General features: G+C 32.1%; 1 protein-coding gene across 3 annotated transcripts in view; it reads left to right on the top strand.

Annotated features, from left to right (window-relative positions):
• Positions 1-19,475, top strand: part of LOC118181592 (uncharacterized) — a 124,879-nt gene extending 105,404 nt beyond the window's left edge. For 2 of the 3 annotated variants that reach the window (XM_085824820.1, XM_035350757.2), the window contains 7 exons: positions 1,957-1,990; positions 8,160-8,782; positions 9,366-9,520; positions 11,665-11,862; positions 13,045-13,105; positions 16,411-18,455; positions 19,245-19,475. In XM_085824820.1, coding sequence (XP_085680946.1) covers positions 1,957-1,990; positions 8,160-8,782; positions 9,366-9,520; positions 11,665-11,862; positions 13,045-13,105; positions 16,411-16,766 — 1,427 coding nt within the window. In that variant the 3' untranslated portion in view covers positions 16,767-18,455; positions 19,245-19,475. The remainder of the gene's footprint in view (positions 1-1,956; positions 1,991-8,159; positions 8,783-9,365; positions 9,521-11,664; positions 11,863-13,044; positions 13,106-16,410; positions 18,456-19,244) is intronic. The other variant, XM_085824825.1, reaches the window with a different exon arrangement.
• The last annotated feature ends 1,099 nt before the right edge of the window (positions 19,476-20,574 follow it).

The following is a 20,574-nucleotide window of genomic DNA, read 5'->3' as shown; positions in this document are numbered from 1 at the left end:
AATATAAGCTTTATATATTTCGAAGGAGATTAACACAGGTCCTTCAAGTAAAAAGAAAAACACGAAATAAAATTATGTCATTTTGGGTATACAGCATATAAATTGGGAAAATTAAAAATATTAAAATCTGGAAGCTTTAGATTTCAATATAACACGTAAAATGTGCTTACCACTAAAAATATAAAACATTAAAATATAAAAAAAATTAAAATCTGTAATAAATTATAAAATATATCATTGTCGCAATGTTCGCGGTGAATCTATTCCAAGACATCGAGAATAATAGCAACGCTGCATAAAACAGAAAATTCGAATGAAGTGCACAATTACTGCATGTTTCATTGATAAATATGTAAATTAGACTTTATTAACATAAAGTAATAATGAAATATTCTGCACACTACAGTACATTACATTCTAGATCTGATAGACAGAGTAATGTAAAATATATTGCATGTTACGCGTTTCTGGTGAAAATAAAGAATTCTAAATTCAAATTGCGAATGACGAATGAGAAATCAAGTGCAGTTTTTATACGATAGGGTATATGTATATCACTCTGTTTTGTAGAATGATAGATTATAATCTTTGATCACTAATTTGTTCTAACACATATAGAAGATCAATAACTTCTAAACATTAGTAGCATTTACGTTCCAAGCACTCTAACGTTTTAGGAATCTTACTGCAGTAAATAAAAGCTGCAAACTCAGAAGAGTCGAATTACATATAAGATTACAGAAGATTTTATATTGTAACTATTTCTAATTTCTAATTAAAGAGAAATAGGCAAAGTATGATAGAAAGCTAAAAAAAAAATCCTGTAAAATTACAAGTTAATGTAGCATATTACAAATTAATATGTTATATTAATTTGGATTGAGCTGCTAAAGTAATTTATGAAAAAAATAAAAGCACACAATAATAATACATTAAGAAAAAAGTAGTATTATTACTGTCAGACTCAAAACTCTCCAAGGAGGGAGAATCCATCAATGATATCACTCCTTTTCCTAGAAAAATTAGTTATGTTTTTATCAATTTCAAATTAACTGTAGTACTGAAATTAATTATTTAAATTATTTTACCTGTGAAAATTTGAAATGCCTCTCCTACATAATAATTTTACCAAAACAAAGTAAAACAATTCTAATTACTCAAAAGGAATAAATAAAAATTTGTATATTATGCCAAAAAAAAAAAAAAAAAATCGAAAAATCGCTACACTGCCCTAAAAATATTACGCATGAAATTTGTAAACAAGTACAAAAAATGTTGTAATATAATACATTCTAGAATTCATTCAATTAAACGTAAACTATACTATAAGATTCATAGCTAAATACAAAAGGAATTAATGAAATATATATATGTATGTATGTAATAAAAGCAAAATTTAGAAGTACTGATGTAAGAACACTGAGACGTAGAAACATAGCAATGTTGATTGCGCAGCACGCAGATGGCATATTGAAGAGGAGGAATTCTTATTGCTTAGAATTTTAAAATGTAAAATTCATAATGACTAAGAAACTTGGCAGTCGAAGCTGATTAAGTTCCATTTTTATTACAATTGATATTTTTGGCCACAATTTACATGGCACTTTAAACGTACAAAGCGAATAATGAGAAAATAAAAAGATAATATGAAATTTGTATGTTTCCACTGCGTGACTTTTGCATCATGAGAAATCAACAATTGCAGCCCCTTTATTTGAGGGTCTCTTTTATTTATTTAAAAATATTTTTATTTATTTCTTCCTTTATATTCACTTACATTTTCTGTGGTTATTAAGACCTATTTTCTGTGCGTACTAATGCATTTTCTTACCTAATACGCACTTGGAAATCATTCGTATATATTGGAAGTTTTAATGAAAATATATCTTTAAGAGTGTATCAATAAAATAAAATTATACTAATTTACCTACTAATTAAGTTGTTTTCTGTTTGCAGAAGGTGCATCAAAGTCTCGTGGCAGTCAACAGAGGTAAGAGATTCATCATACTTAAAAAACAGCAAAAGCTAAAATAAATTACATTCAGAAAACTTCCAATTGCAATCTGATATCTCAACGAAGAGTTTATTGATAAAAATTTCAAAAACACTTTAAAAATAATAATCATGAAGATACTTTGCTTTTCTTCTTAGATTAAAAACTACTAGTTCATGAAATAAATTTAATACAGCTACCAGTTCATGAAATAAATTTTTACTGTTGAGAAAATAACAAAAGAAAGCAATTTAATATGAATTTCAATTTGAAAAATTCTGGCGAACGTTTTGAATTTATTTTCTAAGCTGAAACTGACAGAAAAGAAAAATACATAAATGTTAAAGAAACATAACAGAAGTATTAAAAAGTAAAACTGAAAGGAAAGAAGCATATTCAGCAGATTCCCAATCTGTATATTTCTAAAATGTTTCGTTCTCATTATTTGATCCTATTATGAATACACACATTGCATAAAAAGTCAATTCAAAAGAAAATTCCAGTTTTAGAAACTTCGTCGTTTATTTCTATATATCTCTTTTGAACGCCAATTGGCTGAAACAGAAAAATGTCACATATTAAAAATTACATCTCCTTTTAACAGAGTTAAAAATACGTAAGATACGAAAATACGTAAGATACAACTTTAAAATAAATTAAAATTTTATTTTGGACTAAGACGATTTTATTTATGGCACTCAGGACGCAAAATAAAAATTGTGACAAAGTGTTTATCAAAAGGTTCAGAGAAGATGACTTTTTCAATGTTTTCTTTGGGAACGCACTTTTATAACGTAAATGGTAAATATGATTGGCAAAACTCTTCATTGGCCACTGGCAAGATTGGCTTTTTATGTCGACCGCAGTGTTATCAAAATTGAAAACAATAACATATCTCCTAAGAGTTGGTAATATTTTATGCGATTAATTAATTAGCTTTAAAATATCACACTGAGTTACTGAATGATTACGGAAGTTGATATATGAGTTTAAATATTTATCAATTTTAGAATAAAAAATTAAATTTTGGACAACTGAAAATATTGTTTCATTTTCGAAATGTAATATAGTTCCAAAAATGGAAATTTTGATGGCCTATACAAGAGATCATTACGGATCAAATATACAAGAGATCTATAAAACAGCTACACATCATCTAAACAACAGCTACACACCATATATACAAAGAGCTCATTACGGATAATGCGTAAGCAACCTTTGAAGCCATTTTATGACAACTCGCTAGTTGATCAACTGTCAATATCACAGCCTTAAAGTCTCCCAATATGTGCAAAGGAAATACAAAATAGTTACTCAAGGTGAATCTAGTCCACGAGGTTTAATTTGTAAATTTGTAAAAGCGTAAAACATTATAACTGTCTTTACAAAGTAGAGTATTATATCCAGTTTTAAAACGATTAACGATATGCAAACTGAGAAGTGATCTGTTTTGCTCGCATTTTGTTCTTTTAAGATAAAAATATTTTAAATTAAATATTTAAGTTCTGTGGCACCTATGAAATTAAGAGCTCTTCGTGATTCGTTTATTGCAGAATGATCATTCTGAGTTTTCCTCTTAATCCGATATTATGCCCTATTGCACTAATTCTAAACATAGTAAACCCTACTATAATGACATCTCCCTAAGGTTACCACTTCTGAAAATGCCCAATTTTCCTGATAAAATAAATGAATATTAGTGCGAAATACATAAATAAATACAAGTTCCCATAATAAATGCTCATTGGCGACCACCCGCATAAGTAAGGGTTGGTCGTCTTAGAAAGGATAAAACTTTTTCCTCCTTGCGTATTGGGTTATTTATGGTAGAGATGATTAAAAGTTTTCTTCCTGCCTAGTCCTCATCAGGGAAAAGCATAGTACGCCACTAATTCCAATAGCACTCACTGCCTCACTTCCCATAGACATAAATAAGATCATCACATTATGGGTTTAAATACGTAGCCATATTTCTCTCTCTTAATCCAGCAAACGTTTTATTGAAAATAAAATAAGCTACAAAATAATTACTCAAGGTGAATCTAGCCCACGAGGTTTCATTTGTAAATTTGTAAAAACGTCGCATATAAAACATATAATCGCATTATGCTGATATTTGTATCAAACAGAAATGCAATCGCTGTGGTATACTACCTTCATTTTATCTTTTAAAATCATCTGTAATGGTGTAATGTCACAAATTAGAGAAATGAGATATTAAATTAAAGTCCAAATTCCCATTATAATATGAAAAGCGTAAAAATTAGCTCAAAATGTCAGTTATAAGTAAATAAAACACTAGAACAAAATTTTGTTCACTTTAATACTAAACAAATGAAAAAGTTCAAAGCAAAATTTAGCATCAGATTATCACTGCCGTTAGTTTCGTTAGAACTTATTATACGATTTTATAAAATTGGTCTAAGTTTGAATGAAACTGCAGGCAGCAATAAATTTCGTGCTTATTTATGTTGATTCTGATACACTGAACGTTTGTTTCTAATAATAACTATAAAAATATAAGCTTAATTAAAATATGCAATTAAAAATGGCTCATAAGATTTCAGATACTGTTTTATATTTATCAAACGAAAAGTGCAATTTCACAGTGCTCAATTAACGAAATTTTATGACTTGAAAATTATCAGTAAGAATAATCACTGATTGTAGTATCAATTAATATCACTTCAATATTTGATGAAATAAAACTTAAAGAATTATTGGACATTAATCACTTCAGATATAGATTCTGGTTTGATAGGAACGTTCCTCCTCAAGACGCAAATATATTTTGAGAAGAGAGCTAAGGAACAAGTTGTGCTAAATTCCATATAAATTTATGACTGTCGTGAAATAAGCCCCAGCCATAGCACGTAAGATTTTTTAGAAAGATGGGGTCACATCAGAATCTTTTAATGATTTCATCATACTTTTCTTAATAATTTGGTTGAAATTCACTTACCTGAAATTACTGATTGTTTTTCCCTTACTGATTTGATTTCAAATCTTCTAATGGTTTGATTACATGTGTACACAAAGCTTTCATTGCAATGCAAATATTTTTAATAGCTAGATCTTAATTTCATTAATGACCCTTAATAATTTAATTATTAGCTGTAAGCTTTACATATGCTCAGAATCATAGTGATATAATGTATGCCAGAATAAAATTAATTTTTTTCCAGTTTTAGAGTAAGTTTCGCTTCAATGTGCAATTAAGAGCAATTTTCCACTTGAGTTGATAAGAAAATTTAAAACATGCTTTAACGTTTTATTATCATTTGAAAATTTAAGAATATTACATTTTGCTTTTGCAACAAAGCACGTGCACGTGCCTTTGCACATGCCAAGCCATATTTAACCCTCTCCCCACACACACAAAAATTGAAACAGAACAAAGTTTATTTAAGGAAACAATCAGGAAGTGCTTGGGAATGACTCAAGTATTTCTCTAGAAACGACAATATTTCTTTCTTTATCACCTATCTTAAGATCTAGAGTTCTCAGTGAGTTTAATTTGTCATCTTTCCTTTTTTTTTCTTGAGGAGGCGACAATTACTAAAATGAAATGTGGGCGTTATGTTCTAATAATACGAGTATTTTCTCCGTTATCGTAGAAATTAAGAACACATCCATTTCCAGTTCACGAAATAAGACTGCAGTGCAGTATTAATTTCCAAATGCAAGATCTATCCGTTTGAACTAAATTTCCAAATGCAAGATCATTATATAAACGGAGTTTTATGAAAATATTTTATTCCATCCTATTGTCCCATGCTTGACCAAGAACATCCCAAGCGTAGAAATTTAAGTGTCTTACATTCCTCTTCTTTTTCAATTAAGTACTCAGAAAGACTAGATATAAACTCTCCTCAAGACGCAGATATATTTTAATAGGGTTAACTCCCGCACAGGGTTAGCTCCCACAGGGCTAGAGACGCAAAAGCACATAATCTTGGGTGTGAGAGATTTGGCTGTGTTCCTGTTTCCCTGAGCAAATCAAACTTTATATTTCTTAGAATGATATGCAGTGAAATTATCTGTAAAATCAAACTAATTAATATGTAATAAATTTGTATCTATTAATTTTAAAATCATTTATCGTTCTTTGGATATTTCATAAGGCTTCTATCCTCTTTAAGATAAATAAATATATAGATTCAAATTTGTAATATGATACGAATTCTAAAGTATATAAAGGCAAAAATGTGACCAAAGGTAAAATAAACTAAACTGAGGTAAAAAACTGTGCGGTAAATTTAAATACTTTTTGATGCAGTGATACTTTATATCATTAATACAGCCCTATAAAAAGAATGTGAGACAGAATTCCTGAGATATGTAAATATGACTTAAGGTACTACCAAAAATAAAAAAGACGCGCATTAATAAAAATGTCTTGCCCTGAAGTATTCTCCTTCCCCGTGCCCAGGCAAGGAATTCATGTAACTAGTCCCATTACTAGCCATACATGCCCACGTACAAATTATATCAGTCACACCAAAAGCCTTCATGTTGTTAGTATACTTGTTAAGATACTTGTAGCATCAAATTCCATACTTTGATGTCAATAGATTTTAACTAATGGAAGGTCCTAAGAGAGGGTTAATGTGTTCCAGTGGTCCTCGCAAGAACATATCACACATGTCGACAAAGGTGCGATCCGAAGTTGACCATTATATACATTACACAGTTGACCATTACATATGTTAAATACTTTATTCTTCCAGGAACACCTGGATAATATACCGAGCTCTGTGTTCAGTCGCACCACGTTTTTTGAAAACGAAATGGTGGATTCCGATGGCTTATTCGAAAAGGATCATGTAAAAGCTCAAAGGTCTCACCCCAGTCCGGAATGAGTTTTTTCCATGGTTTTCCCCGGGTGTAACGTAAATTAAGAGCTCATTTCCCTTAAATATCTTCCAAGGTCTTCCGTTTCCCTAGTTCTCCGAAACAAACCATCGTAGATAGGTCATGTGTCATGCGATTTCAGCTAAACAAACTCAACTCCGTCACTCTTCCTCCGTTAAGGGGGTTCATACACCTTAAACCCCTTAATATATTGGGATATTCGAATAAGTGACTGTTGCAAGAATTGGGATATTTTATTCATATTAAAAGCAACTGCTTCCAACATTTTACAGCTGACTACATAATATAACTGCTTGAGAATAGTAACCAGAAAGTTTGTGTTGCCATACATATTTTTGTAATTTAATCCGCTTTGTGACAAAAGTTTTCGTCATGTTTCCCCCTTGCGCGCTTGATAGTTTAAAATGGATAATAGTACATACTTGAAATTTGACGGAATTCTTTATATAGGCACTATTTTCTAACTGAACCAAAACTCTGATGAATATTTTAATATAAAAAAATTTATGCACGAAAACATTACAGATTTTTTAATAAAATATATTTGATAAACACAACTCCAAATAATAAAAAAATTAACATGAAATTCTTAGGATTTTGGTTTCACAGTAGTTTTCAAATGTTATAAAAGCTATATATTAAATATGAAAATAAATTATGCAATAGAATGTTTTAAACTGTGCGCGCAAACTGGAAACATGACGAAAAATTTTGTCACAATGCGGATTAAATTATAAATATATTTGTGGCAACACAAACTTTCTGGTTACTATTTCAGAAAGCAGCTATATTATGTAGTCAGCTGTAAAAATTGGAAGTGATTGCTTGTAAAATAAATAAGTTATCCCAATTCTTGTAACAGTCACATATTCGAAGATCTTATGAGTTTTAAGATGTTGGAGTCCTTTGGTGTACTCCATTTCAGTACAGTGCTGTACTGAATATTTTTCATGAATCTGAGTATAACAGAAATTGTAGATTCTGCTCTTATATCGTATTGTTCTATTAATTTAAATATTATTTAATCATACATTTTTTAATTATCGTTATATATTCAATGAAATTCGCCTTATAGATTGAGATATTATACAAAAGGTGCTTGGTAGTGTAATGTTTGATACTAGTATGTGTCTAATGTATATAATGATATAATGTCCTTGAACAACCGCTTACTAGAAACTCATTTTATGGGTTAATACAAACCTACTAATACCATAAAAAATAATTTTAATTGTTCTATAAAATGAAGAACTTCCATTAAAAATACTTTACAACTTGCTTATTTCTATAGCGCCACTGTAACCAAGCCGAAGACCGCTCCGCCACCACCTCCACCGAAACCTAAACCACCATCGAGCGAATACCTCTACAACGGTTACGACTCAGATAGACAGATACAGCAACAGCAGCAAGTGTACCAAGATCAGCAGAAAACAAGTCGAGTAGAATACCAAACTACACAAAGAGTCGTCAGCCAACAGCACCAATACCAGCAAGAACGCCCGGTCCAGTACCAACAGACCACCACTTATCAGACAAGCGCATTTCAGAAATCACCAGGATACCACTCACCATCTGCAGATAACTATCAACAACAAGTTTATCACTCTCAAGTCAACAGTTATCAGCAATCGCCCGGTTATCAGCAGTCCGTGAAAACTTACCAACAAACACACCAGCAAATCAATCAGAGCAATCAGCAGCAGTATCCCGGTTATCAGTCGCCCACAACTACTACTTTTCAGCCATTGAATCAAATTAATTATCAACAAAGCCAAAGCAATCCAAGCAGAGGACAAACTCATCAGGGAACTCAGCACCAGACCAATTACCAGACGCAAACTCATCAAAGCAATTACCAGCCCCAGAAGACTGAACAACCAACTACTGCAGTATCGAAAGCGGTATTTAAAAGTAAGTTGGATTTTTTTGCATTCAGAATCAAGAGATAAAAAAAAATTAAAAAGGAGGGCAATATATTTCGAAATCAGTTGAAAATTAAGACATTTTCGGTTATAAGAAAATCATGATTTATATATGCATGTATGTAGTATATATACATAATATAATTTGTTATTGTGAAACATAAATTAAGTTTTAAAATAATTATATAAATGTATATTATGGTAAAAGAATAGCATTCAACATAAATGTTTGTCAGTTAGCAATGTTAGCAATGTTTGACAGTTATGAGGTACATGCTGCCAATTCGCGATTGTAGTCTGTATTTAGTTATGTGCGAGGAGTGTGGAATTATCCCAACCTAATAATTTCATTGAGAACGATATGTAAAAGCTTCTAGAAACATGAGAAAAGTGTATTGTAGGGCATGAAGTTGACTTCGATTAATGACATGATTTGTAAATATGCAACTATTCCATTATCCGAAATATTATGTTTCTCTCTATCTTACTGAATAACCTAGAATCTAACCACAAGACTTTTTTTCTGTATGTGCAAAATTATGCAAACGTCCTAAATCTTTATTCTTTTTTAGTCGGCCCACCACCACCTCCTCGCGGTTCTTCAGCAAAGCAACAAGACTCCGGCGATATGGCGGCGGTATACAGGCAACAATATGAGCAGCATCTGCAGCAGCAGTATGAACAACAGCAGATGTACATGAACAATTACGATGATTATGAATCAACGGTGAGTTTTTGACGTAACTCCAAAGCAACAGTTTCGTATTTTACAATTGATATTAACAACGAGGGGTTGATCCTCGTTTTTTGCAAGAAATTCACTTGCAGTACTTGATCATCAGAAACCCTAAAGATTAACAACCTGTGCTACCGAATAAAGTACGTTGAGCAAAAATGTTACTAACAACATAGAATACATCCTCAGTGTGCCTATGACGTTTTTGGACTGTACGAAAGCACAAAATTTGAAGAAAACCTCTTTAATATTATTTAACCTTCTATATAAATTTCTGTTGTTGTTGTTGTTGCTTATGCTCCCTTGTCTGACGTAGTCAGCCAAAGCCCACGAAAATCCTCGTGGCAAGGGGCGCCAGATTACGCCTGCCGTTGGCAACAGCCTTGAGCAGCATTCAATTGACAGTGCGATTATATAAATTTCTTCTAATATTAACTAAAGTAACACGCCGAAGAACAAATATTAGCGATAATAAAGCAAAAAGAATCAGCCTAAGTGGTATAAATTTGCAGGACTAGTTTCGAAGGTTTAGCTAGAAATTTCCTCACCAGCTTCAGGATTGAAAATGACCAAATTAACTTTCGTCATTTTCAGTGTTCGGTAGCAGATGCATTGTGCAAAGAAGTCCTTCGTTCTCCTTGCTGTTTAACTGTTGAATCTATAAGAGTGGACATTGGCTACGTGAAATAAAACAAATAAGTACATTTACATTTTTTAGTTAAAAGAATATTATTTTAATGGAAGTAAGGGGAAATATGTTAGTAACCATTTAGAAGTTTCCCTAGGATCGATAGGAAATAATTCAGTCCTTATACGTCATAGACACATTATTATTTTTCATGTAGAGACGAATTTATAGCTTCACAATCGCCTGAAATCATAAGTTAATTTTTTAAATTAATAAATACACTCTACGTCTTTAGATAAAGTTTTCCTTCAGGTGGGCCACCTTCTTCATAATCTCGTCTTTGTTTTGTATGTTAGAAGTTGGAACTCAAAGTACAACTGATGTAACTTCATATTAGAGAGTCTGGAATTAATAATAAGTTTTTATAAATGTGATGTAGCTTAGGGAGTTTCATTGATTTTAAACATGATAGTGAAAACTCAGATTTATTAAAACGTATAGGAAAAGAAATGATGCAGGAAATACAATGTCGGCAAACAATCGAATATAATTCGTTTCTGCACTAATCATGTTGGTCAAAGTAAACAGTTGACAGTTGATGGGAGATGGATATACTATCATTCTACCAAGAGGTTAGGTGGTATTGTCTCGCGTCCCCACATATCTAGCATTAGGAGGTACAATTGTAGCCGTTGTGGCTCAAGACATAATTACATAATTTACATAATTATTACATTATTTCATATATTCAAATTACTTTGCAGCAGAACATATACTTAAAATAGTACACATTATACAACAGTACATTAGTAATCATTCAGATTGAGATAAAACCGCAAAGACGTGCTTACAAAATTAAAGTCTCGCAACTTAGACCCAAGGGTTTGTCCCAGCTTATTCGCAAGGGATTAGTCCCAAGGGCCCTATACGACATTCTACGACGACGACCAAGTAAGACAAAGCTTTTATAACTGGCATTTCAAATGAAGATCTCTATTAATTTAAATAAAAACGCTGAGTATAGAAACAATGGTCGATAATTTAATTAAAAATGGAATTAAAGCATTACAAAAGAAAACTTCTATTTAAAGATAAACCATTGCTTATGAATGTATTATTAAATATTACGTCAGAGGACTAAATATGAAGAAACCAATAATTAAAAAAGAAGGTTCTATTTATTTTCGAAGCTATACTTCTGCAAGTTTATTCACATAAGCCAGTTCTTGTTGCTAATTAATGACTTGTTATGAATTATTATTAGTATTGTTATGAATAACTGATTATGTATAAGTGTTCACCAGAAATATAATTTTACTGATGGTCCCATATAATCCGATCCTTCGATTTGTTCGATAATGTTTCGTCATCGGAATTAAAGCTTTAATTTCAAATCCGTTGCAGACAGGAGAATGCATGAATATTTCACCAGAATCCATTTTAAAATATTAAATATATTTGACAAAACTAAATACACAATATGAATACAGAAATTTTTCTTTTTTAGAAACCTAAAGCGCACATTATAAATGAAAACATTTTCGAGCACAATTCTACATCTGGGACTCCAATTACGTATAAAGCACCTCCAGCCGCCCCTCCGAAGCCACACTGGCCACCACCGCCTCAGAACGATCAGTTTAGAAGTCCTGCACCACCTTCACCATCCGGCATGAGGAATGTGGCGTCTGTCTGGCCCCCTAAGGTAGGAATCTCAAACTGAATTCGGTGTTTAATTATTATTACGAAATTGTTATTATTATGAAATTATGCACAAACTACAAATTATTACGTACATCGTACATCTTGGTGACAATATGGAAAGCACGAGCCAGCAGATCTGGAAAGTAGTACTCGTTTTTGATAATGGAAGAAGAACGAAAGTAATTGGTCGAAAAGCATTTTTATTTTGGAAATGTTTACTTCGAGCTGCAACTCAAAATATGCCTCCATGGCAATGATAGGCAGTCCAAGTTTTCCACCAGAAGACTGATCTGTAACATCTCTATCTCAACAACTCCCTGCTCCTACCACCGCATCAACACAATAGCTGCTTCTGTGATAATGTGAATGAGGATTTTGTCAGGAGATTTGGAGAACCCAGCCTACAGCTACAACTTCATTCCTAGCTAACTGATATTAATATTTAAATAGTAATAACACCATTCCTTTCATCCTTCCTAACTTAATTCCTTACGTTGATTTCATACACACAATTCATTGATTTCATATACACAATTCATTGATTTCATACCACATTCATATATTTTCATACCACATTCATATATTTTCATTCCATTGATTTCACACCATATCCTTTCTAACTTTATTCCTTGCATTGATTTCATACTAGTTTATTTGTATATACTAAACCCTGTATCCCAGTGCAATAAGTGTCTCAGTACCGTAGTAACTTATCCGGAAAAGCAAATGCAGGTACGAATTTTCAAAATAGAAAGAGTTTCTTTATCTCATTACTTTTGATTTTTTCTGTATTACCAAATGGTTACTCTTTTTTGAAAGTACCTCAAAGAATAAGTCTGCCTTCTAAAGTCACTTACAATATTAAATACACATATAGAATTGAGCCATATTAAAATTATGTATAAACTGAGCTATACTATGAACTGAACTGAGCTATACTAAAAACTGAAGATTGTTGATTTTGTTCCTAATTATATAATTGCTTGAATGTTAGAAGATCTTTGTGATTCTTTTCAAAGAGATTGCGAAACACAGTTTTTATTTAATTACATATTGTTATATTAATAGTAATTACAAATAACTCTTTCTCTCGCTCTCTCTATCTACCTCTTTATATATGTGTATATATAGAGAGAATGATGATATAGTTCTTAAACCTAACTGAAATACGTTCTTCTTTCAGAAATCTACAGTAACCGAATTGCCGAAGACTGGATTTAATCCTGCAGCTGTGCGAGAGCAAGGTATGGAAGTTCTACCTACTTTTGTTTTACCAACCAATCATGTTTTCACTGATCTGAAATTTGTTGTGAGTTGTCACAATTTCTTTGTCGCAGGGATAACTCACATAGTACAATGTTTTTCAAAGTAGAAATTACCGACCGATGGAAGAAGTTTTATTATCCAAAGGGTATTAGACTACAACTCGCAGTGCGAGGCAACTCTGCCCTGGCTATAGGCCTTTCAGATTAGTGCCGCCCTACACAAAATCCAATCTACAATGTGGCGACCCCACAGAGCAAGGGCAGGCAAGGTAGTACCAGTACTGTCCCTGCCGAGCCTTACTCTGTCCCGAGAGGCCTCAGGTCTTCTGTGATGTCTGTTTTTATACCCCCGTGGTTGAGACTGCCTGGGTACAGATCCTAACCAGTACTTCCCAAAAGCTAAACGAGGTGACTTCATGGATTTCAGTTTCGATAAGACAGAAGTGCTGATAGTAATTTTACAGTAGTATGGATACAAATTACTCAACAATTTGCATTCCAAACATAATAGGATTATGCTTTTGATTTTTCCCTTCCTTTTCAAAGTACTGTTTCCATAAAATATCATTATAACTATTTAAATAGTAATATTAATATCATTTTGATCACTTTTGCTATTATTACTGAAGGACTGCATAGAAATGCAGTGAATCCTAACGTGTCCCCTAATCAGTGTTTCTGATAATTTAAATAGCAGTAGCAATAATTATAAAATTCTTTACTAGGACGACTACTGTCTAAAAAGACGAAGACCATCATTTAAATGACCACTGTCATTAAAGCAGCTACATAAATGCATGATTTTGGTATCAGCCTCCTAAATATTTAAAATACTACAGAAATGAAGAATTATCTCCAATAGAAAAGCTGTTTTTTTTTTGTAGAAAAATTTTTATGCATTCACAAAACTTAAATCTTATTGTTAGTTTAGTGAGATGTAGTGTATCGCATGGTCTTTGCTGTAATACAGCAATTTTTATTTGAAGTATTGCATTTCCGAAAGCATGCATAATAATTAATTTATTTCCTGTACGTGTAGCTGGTAAAGTATCATAAATCAATATCTACGTGATACCAAGACAGTTTATTGTTGGTTTTGAGTTCATTGAAATTGGTCACATTTTATCGAAATTGACAATTCAATGCACGTATGCAATTTCAGAGTATGGTGGGATTTTTTAAAAATTTTAAATCCTATATCTGAAGTGATTAATTTCAAATTAAGGTTACTTTAGATCAAATCAGAAAAGAAAAGCACTAAATCTATAATCATGATTTAAAGTCACTAGAAGACGCGGGTGGTCTGTCGCAAGAAATTTAAAATAAGCAGAAAGGTATGATAGATGATTGATAATTGAAAAATGGTTGATTTACTATTTTGCGGAGTTCATACGCTTTTGAAAAAAAAATGTAAGTCGGAAAAAAAATGAAATATATCTCTTTCTGCAATTACTAAACAAAATTTATGATTTAGTTTAATTTCTTTCTACTTAAAAATCCGTTTTTTTTAATTTTTTTAAATTTTAAAATATTTATTTAGGGTACTTCAGCAAATTAAATGTAAGATAAATATTTCCTAAATTTGCTAATGTTCTGTATTATTCGCAATTTTTGATTAATTCTTAATTTCATAAATAGAACGTTAGGTTACAGCCTATGTATAGCACTTGTATTTTTTTTAAAAAACAGAAGTCGTCGTTTACAGGGTTTACTGTATTAATACTATATTTTATTTAGAATGGAATATTTTTCAAAGAAAAGCTATGTATTACGTATTAGACCTTCTTTTGATTGACTATGCCTAATAAATGTGACACCCTTATGATCCATGCAACATTTCAGTTTCTCAAGGGGGTAGAATGATTGAATAATACCTTATTATCAATGATGAAGAGTAGGTGTCCACCATACTTTCTTTCTATTCTCTCCTATTCTGTCATGTGAATTACTTATGGGCAAAATGAGGATGACTGTAGAACTAAAATTGTAGACTGTAGAGTTATTCAAATGTCTATAAAATCAAGACTTTGACAAGCACGGCATCATTTCGTATATTCAGATGCTGTAGACCGATTACATGCTTGGCGTAACCTAATACGTTTTAAATGATTACACAGGTGAAAATAAAGTTGCATTAGACATGAACTTCATGAAAAACCACTCAAAAGGTTTTCGAATAACTATACAGTATCCTGTAAATATCTATAATCATTCTAATAATGTCAAAAATGTATTATTTCTCTATATAATGGTTGTTTCAGTAGAATATCATGGAATTCGAATCTCTCAAAGGCATTATCTTATTTAGAAATGCAAATATAAATATAAAATTTGATTTATGATAATCACGTTCACGCTGCAAAACATGTTGAAAATATTTACCGTTGTGACAGAGACTAGAACTGAATATTAGGTAGGTAAGAGTTCAACTACAGTGCAAACAGGTTTCGTTTTTAAAGCAACATCAGGAAAATCGTATGGCGGCATTGTTTAAGATATATTTGGAATTAATCAAAAACGGCGTACAAGAATTTTGAAATTAATTTGTCTTCAAGAAAACTTTTGATTTCGGATATGCTTTCATGTGAGAGGCACAAGTAACATTGTTCTACTGAAAATATCTGTTCTGAAGCTTAGAGTCATGAAGCTGATTAATAAATTTATTGAGATTTAAAAATAGAGGGCAGTGTTCAATGTGTAATGGAAGAAAACTGAATCGCTTGTTCAGCACCTGGAGCTCACTATTGGTTAACTTAAATTCCATTGCTTTGTCAAAGTATGCGGTCATTTTTTCCGCATATTTGATATTTGTACGTATTCAACGAATTTTTCTACCTTCGTTATGCAAGGTCTTGTAGCGAAAAAGTCATGCTGTTTTATATATTTTTTTGTTAATGATCTGGCATGGCACACTATATACTAAGTCGAGGAGTCCTCTTATTAAAGTATAACACAAAAGAAACTAAACTTTATTACCATAAGGGTAATGGTAAAGAAGGAGCAGATAAGGAACAAATTTAAATCCCATATTTTTACTTCACATGCAAAATTTCAGCTATGTTCTGATACAATTAATCAAATTGATTCGGATGTAAGCGCGCGAAGCTGTTCTACATGTGCCCATCAGATTATTAGTTGAATAACTATAAATTAGAAGGGCATTGCTTACCGCAGAATACTTTTCTCAAACCTAAGCTGGTAGCTTGCAGAAATGTTATTACTCCTAATTTACTTCAGTGAAATATAAATCACACAGCTGTTTAATTATGTTCGATTCTTTTCAGGTACTGGAAGGAGATGCATATGGCCCCCACCAAAACCTGAAGATGAAATGAGGAGTGGTCGGAACACCCCTCAGTCACCCATGACTGGACGTCGTATACAGTGGAATCCTTCTCCCTCCCCTCCTCTAAGTCGCAGAACAGTTTTCAGCACTTCTCAGTCGCCAGTTAGAAGGAAGGATCTTCAATGGCCTCCTCCATCCCCCACTTCTTTCCACGATAAGGAAAATGTTCCACGATTTAGTCCTAAGACCACAAGAAAGGCCAGATTCGATGACTATATAAAAGAACATGCGTCCATCAATGTTCCCCAAACGTACAGGCCACCCCCTGGAACACAGCATGTTGAGTACCGTTAGATTTCATTCAAAGTCACCATTGAGTTTTCCGGGGAGGAGATTTTTGCTCTTTTATATTTAGTTCTTTATTTTTTTGAAAGTTCTTATTCGTATACATTGTTATATTTGTTAAAGCCGTAGTGTGTTAGATACAACATGTCTTGGTTTCTTCTTATTTACGAATGAGTTGCAGAATTTCTTTTTTTGTAGTCATGCGTGTTTGATCAAAAGATACTTTTAAGGTTTTGATTTCGAAAAAGTACAATTTATTTTTCCCTTTTTGTTCTCTAAGTAGATCTCACTTGGCTGTATCAGCATTTTTATTTTTATGGTTGCATAATAACCTCATTAATTATTCAATTCTGTTTCGTAAAATTATTATATTTAAACGTAAAAAACACTTTTTAAGCATAGAGGAATTTAAAAGGCACAAAAAGAAAAAAAAAAAGAAGAGAGATATACAAGAAAGTCAGAGAGAGCAGTAAAAACGGAAATATATATTCAAGCGTTCCCCACTTATTCGACAGGCAGGGACCAAAGCATTGTTAGGAAACAGAAATAGTCTTCGGTTTAGGTGTGTAAATGCATTTTCACTCGAGAAAAAAAGTATGTATAGGTACACATCACTCGGCGATATGGGCACCAGCTAATGATATAAATACTTATATATGCAATTAGAATTGTCTAAAAGTGCATCCTTAAATTTATCATAGGAAGTTTTCGGAAAATTAGCAGAAGTATATATTTTATCTTAGAAATGGGATGAAATATATTAAAAGAAGGACTGCATATTAAATGTATAGTCTTTGGTTAACATTTGAAAAAGGTCAAAGGAATGGATACTAAAAAAATGGACAGTTGAAAGGCGGGGAACACTTGTAATATGAAATTCACAAATTTGAAATTTCCTTGCAAATTCATGAACGGAATGATTTTTATGAGATCTTTAAATGAAAAATGAATGACGTTATACTCCAGCACATCATTTAACATTCTATAATGACTTATAGTTCTATATTCTCTCTAAGCACTCATTATTCACCTTTTTATACATCCAATAGCTGAATCCAATAACTGCTAGCCTTTTTATACATCATTTACAATTTTTTTCACATTTTTTTCTTTACATTTCCTTTTAGTTCTCTTCTGTGTAACTGCCTAGGTTCGAATACAAGACAGTGCTTTCCAGATCTCTGAAACATGTAACCTATGCATCTTTCACTGATTTGTAACCTACTTTCATATCCTGATGTGTTTACATAAGTTCTACGAAAACACAGATTTCAGTCCTGAACAAATGCTACAAAAGTATCACTATAGGAAACGATACTTGTGCGTTTATGTACATCTTTCGACATGAGAAAATGTCATGGAAGTGTTCACGAATTCTTAAGTTATACTAGAAGATAGCCTCTGACGGTGCATTTCATATATGTGGATCTTGGATGTGCTGTGGATAATGATCTGATGTCTTCTATTCGAATCTTTCAGTTTTTGAAGCTTTTATTACTGCGATCCTATGTTTTCTCTTCTGTCCTTTGAAAGTCTCTTTCGCTTTCGTTGCTGTCGATGTTGGTTAGTTAGTGTCCCCCCACAACATGGAACAACTGAGTCATCTCACTAGCAGAGTTTAGTTGGTAAAAGCTGAATCCAATAGCTGCTAGCCATTTTTTCCAGTACAAGGATAAGAGATTGGATCACAATGCGTAGGTATGTTCTTATTTGAACTTGGATTCTGATGTTACTATATATTGGTAGAATGAAAAATTTTCATAATAATAAAAAACGTAAATTAAAATATATTTAGTGCAACATTTATCCAGATTTACGAATTCCATTACGAAAGACCCCAAGTAAATATTATCAGCATAAATCATTCTTTATTCAAAAAACAAGAACAAAATCTTTGAATTAAGTACCTCATGCAGTGTTTATTGTTCTCAGTAAATAGATTTTCTATCTTGACAAAGTAAGAAACATTGCAATTTGAAAGAGTCATTTGTTTCTAACTTCTTGCGCAAACAATTCAGTGGCATTATTATACAATTATGTCTTGAAAAATTGAGTCTTTGCTAAATTGCACAGCTTTCCGCTTGGAGGTAATTCATAATGAAAAAAATATCCCAGCAAACGTTTCCTACCGTCTGGCGTTTCCAGTTTGAACAACTTATTAAATATAAGAATTTATATTCCATAGCTTTAATTTCCGCTAAATTAGGTCTGAAGCGTAGGCCTATCATAACTGCTTAGTTTAAAATTGTCCAAGATATTAAACCGCAATCTGTATACTAAGATAAGATTACCATTCGTTTTAAAGCTTATAATTTTGTATTTCTTATTTATAAAATGTCTTTATATAACCTAATGAAGTATTAAATGAATTTTTCGAAATGTTAAATTGTAATCCGAAACTTTCAAAACATTTCCTTTTTTTCCCTATTCTTTTTCTTTTCCCTTTCCCCCTTCAAAAGCTTCTAATCGATTTGCCTGTTATTGCAGGACACGCCGATCTCACAGCAACAGCTACTGGATTGATGTCTCTTTCTTCTCCAGCAACTTTTCTACTCTTTCACTTTAATGAAATCTGGAGCTAGCGTCTTCTTTTTTTGTTTGTAATTATCTGAACTAATTTACAGAACCATACGCGAACAAGCTTCATTTTTTTGTAACGTTTTAATTTTTGAGCTACTGTGACTGTGATAATGCAAGGTAAATAAAACGTGAATTCTACTTCTGTCGCAGTTTTTTCTGTCTGCAACTTAAATTTACATTATGTTTTCATTTTATACGCATTGTAATGTGATATGCAATTAATGTATTAATATATAAACATACATATACACAAGGTGTGTTCGAAAAGTTCGGTGATTGGCCTCATAATTAAAAAACCGCGCCGGTTAGGATCTTGCACTCACGCAGACGCAGTGAGAGAAATGTCATCTAGAGCCATCTAACGGCCATTTTACGACAGATAAGAGGAAGCGCACGCTATGAGCAGTTGTGAGAAAGAGTGTCAGTGTGACACGGAGCAACGCATAAACATAAAGTTTTGCTTCAAGTTAGGCAAAACGGCGACGGAGACACATGACATGTTAGAGAAAGTTTACGGTCAGGAAGCAGTGAGTAAAAAGTGTGTTTATGAGGGGTTTAAACGCTTTGCAGACGGAAAGGAGGATGTCCAAGATGAGTAGCGGTCGGGCGCCCTTACAACAAGCACAACTCAAGACAATGTGGTATTAAAGGTTCTAAGAAAATAAAAATTTATTAGGGATTGGGTTGCCAAATTTTATGTCAATTGGAACTGCAAGTTAGAATTGAGAAATTCAATTAGATAATTACATTCTTTTAAAAGTAGCAGTATAGGTTTTGCAAAGACTTTCAAAGAAATTTTTAAAATATCGCACAATTAAATTCATGTGTTAATTATTATCATAAATAACATAAAGAACATGAATAAATATTATTTTAAAATGCTAATTCCTCAACATCTAGAGAAGACTGTCCTTTCGATCTATCGAATTTTCTTCTTTAGACAGAAACATGAAGTTTTTCTGATTGTAATTATCAATTGACTTTGACAGGAGACAATTTAAATCAAGAAATGATATAAAGGTCATTTTACATTATTACACAAAGCATTATGTCTTTCTTCTGTTACTATATCACCAGCTTTATAGTTACAGTTAAAATAGTTTTAGGCTTTTAATCTGAGTAAAGAATAAAACAGTTTATAATTTTAAAACTAGAATTAATTTTTTATTCTTAAAATATGACAGCTCTTTTGAAATAATATGAATACACGTGTAACGAAAACTGCTCAAAACCTGAT

Source organism: Stegodyphus dumicola, chromosome 1 (assembly GCF_044657685.1).
Source record: "Stegodyphus dumicola isolate Sdum_Otavi_A_Nest chromosome 1, ASM4465768v1".
Lineage (NCBI taxonomy): Eukaryota > Metazoa > Arthropoda > Arachnida > Araneae > Eresidae > Stegodyphus > Stegodyphus dumicola.
The sequence above is the reverse complement of the archived record's forward strand: the minus strand, read 5'-3'. Positions and strand labels throughout refer to the sequence as shown.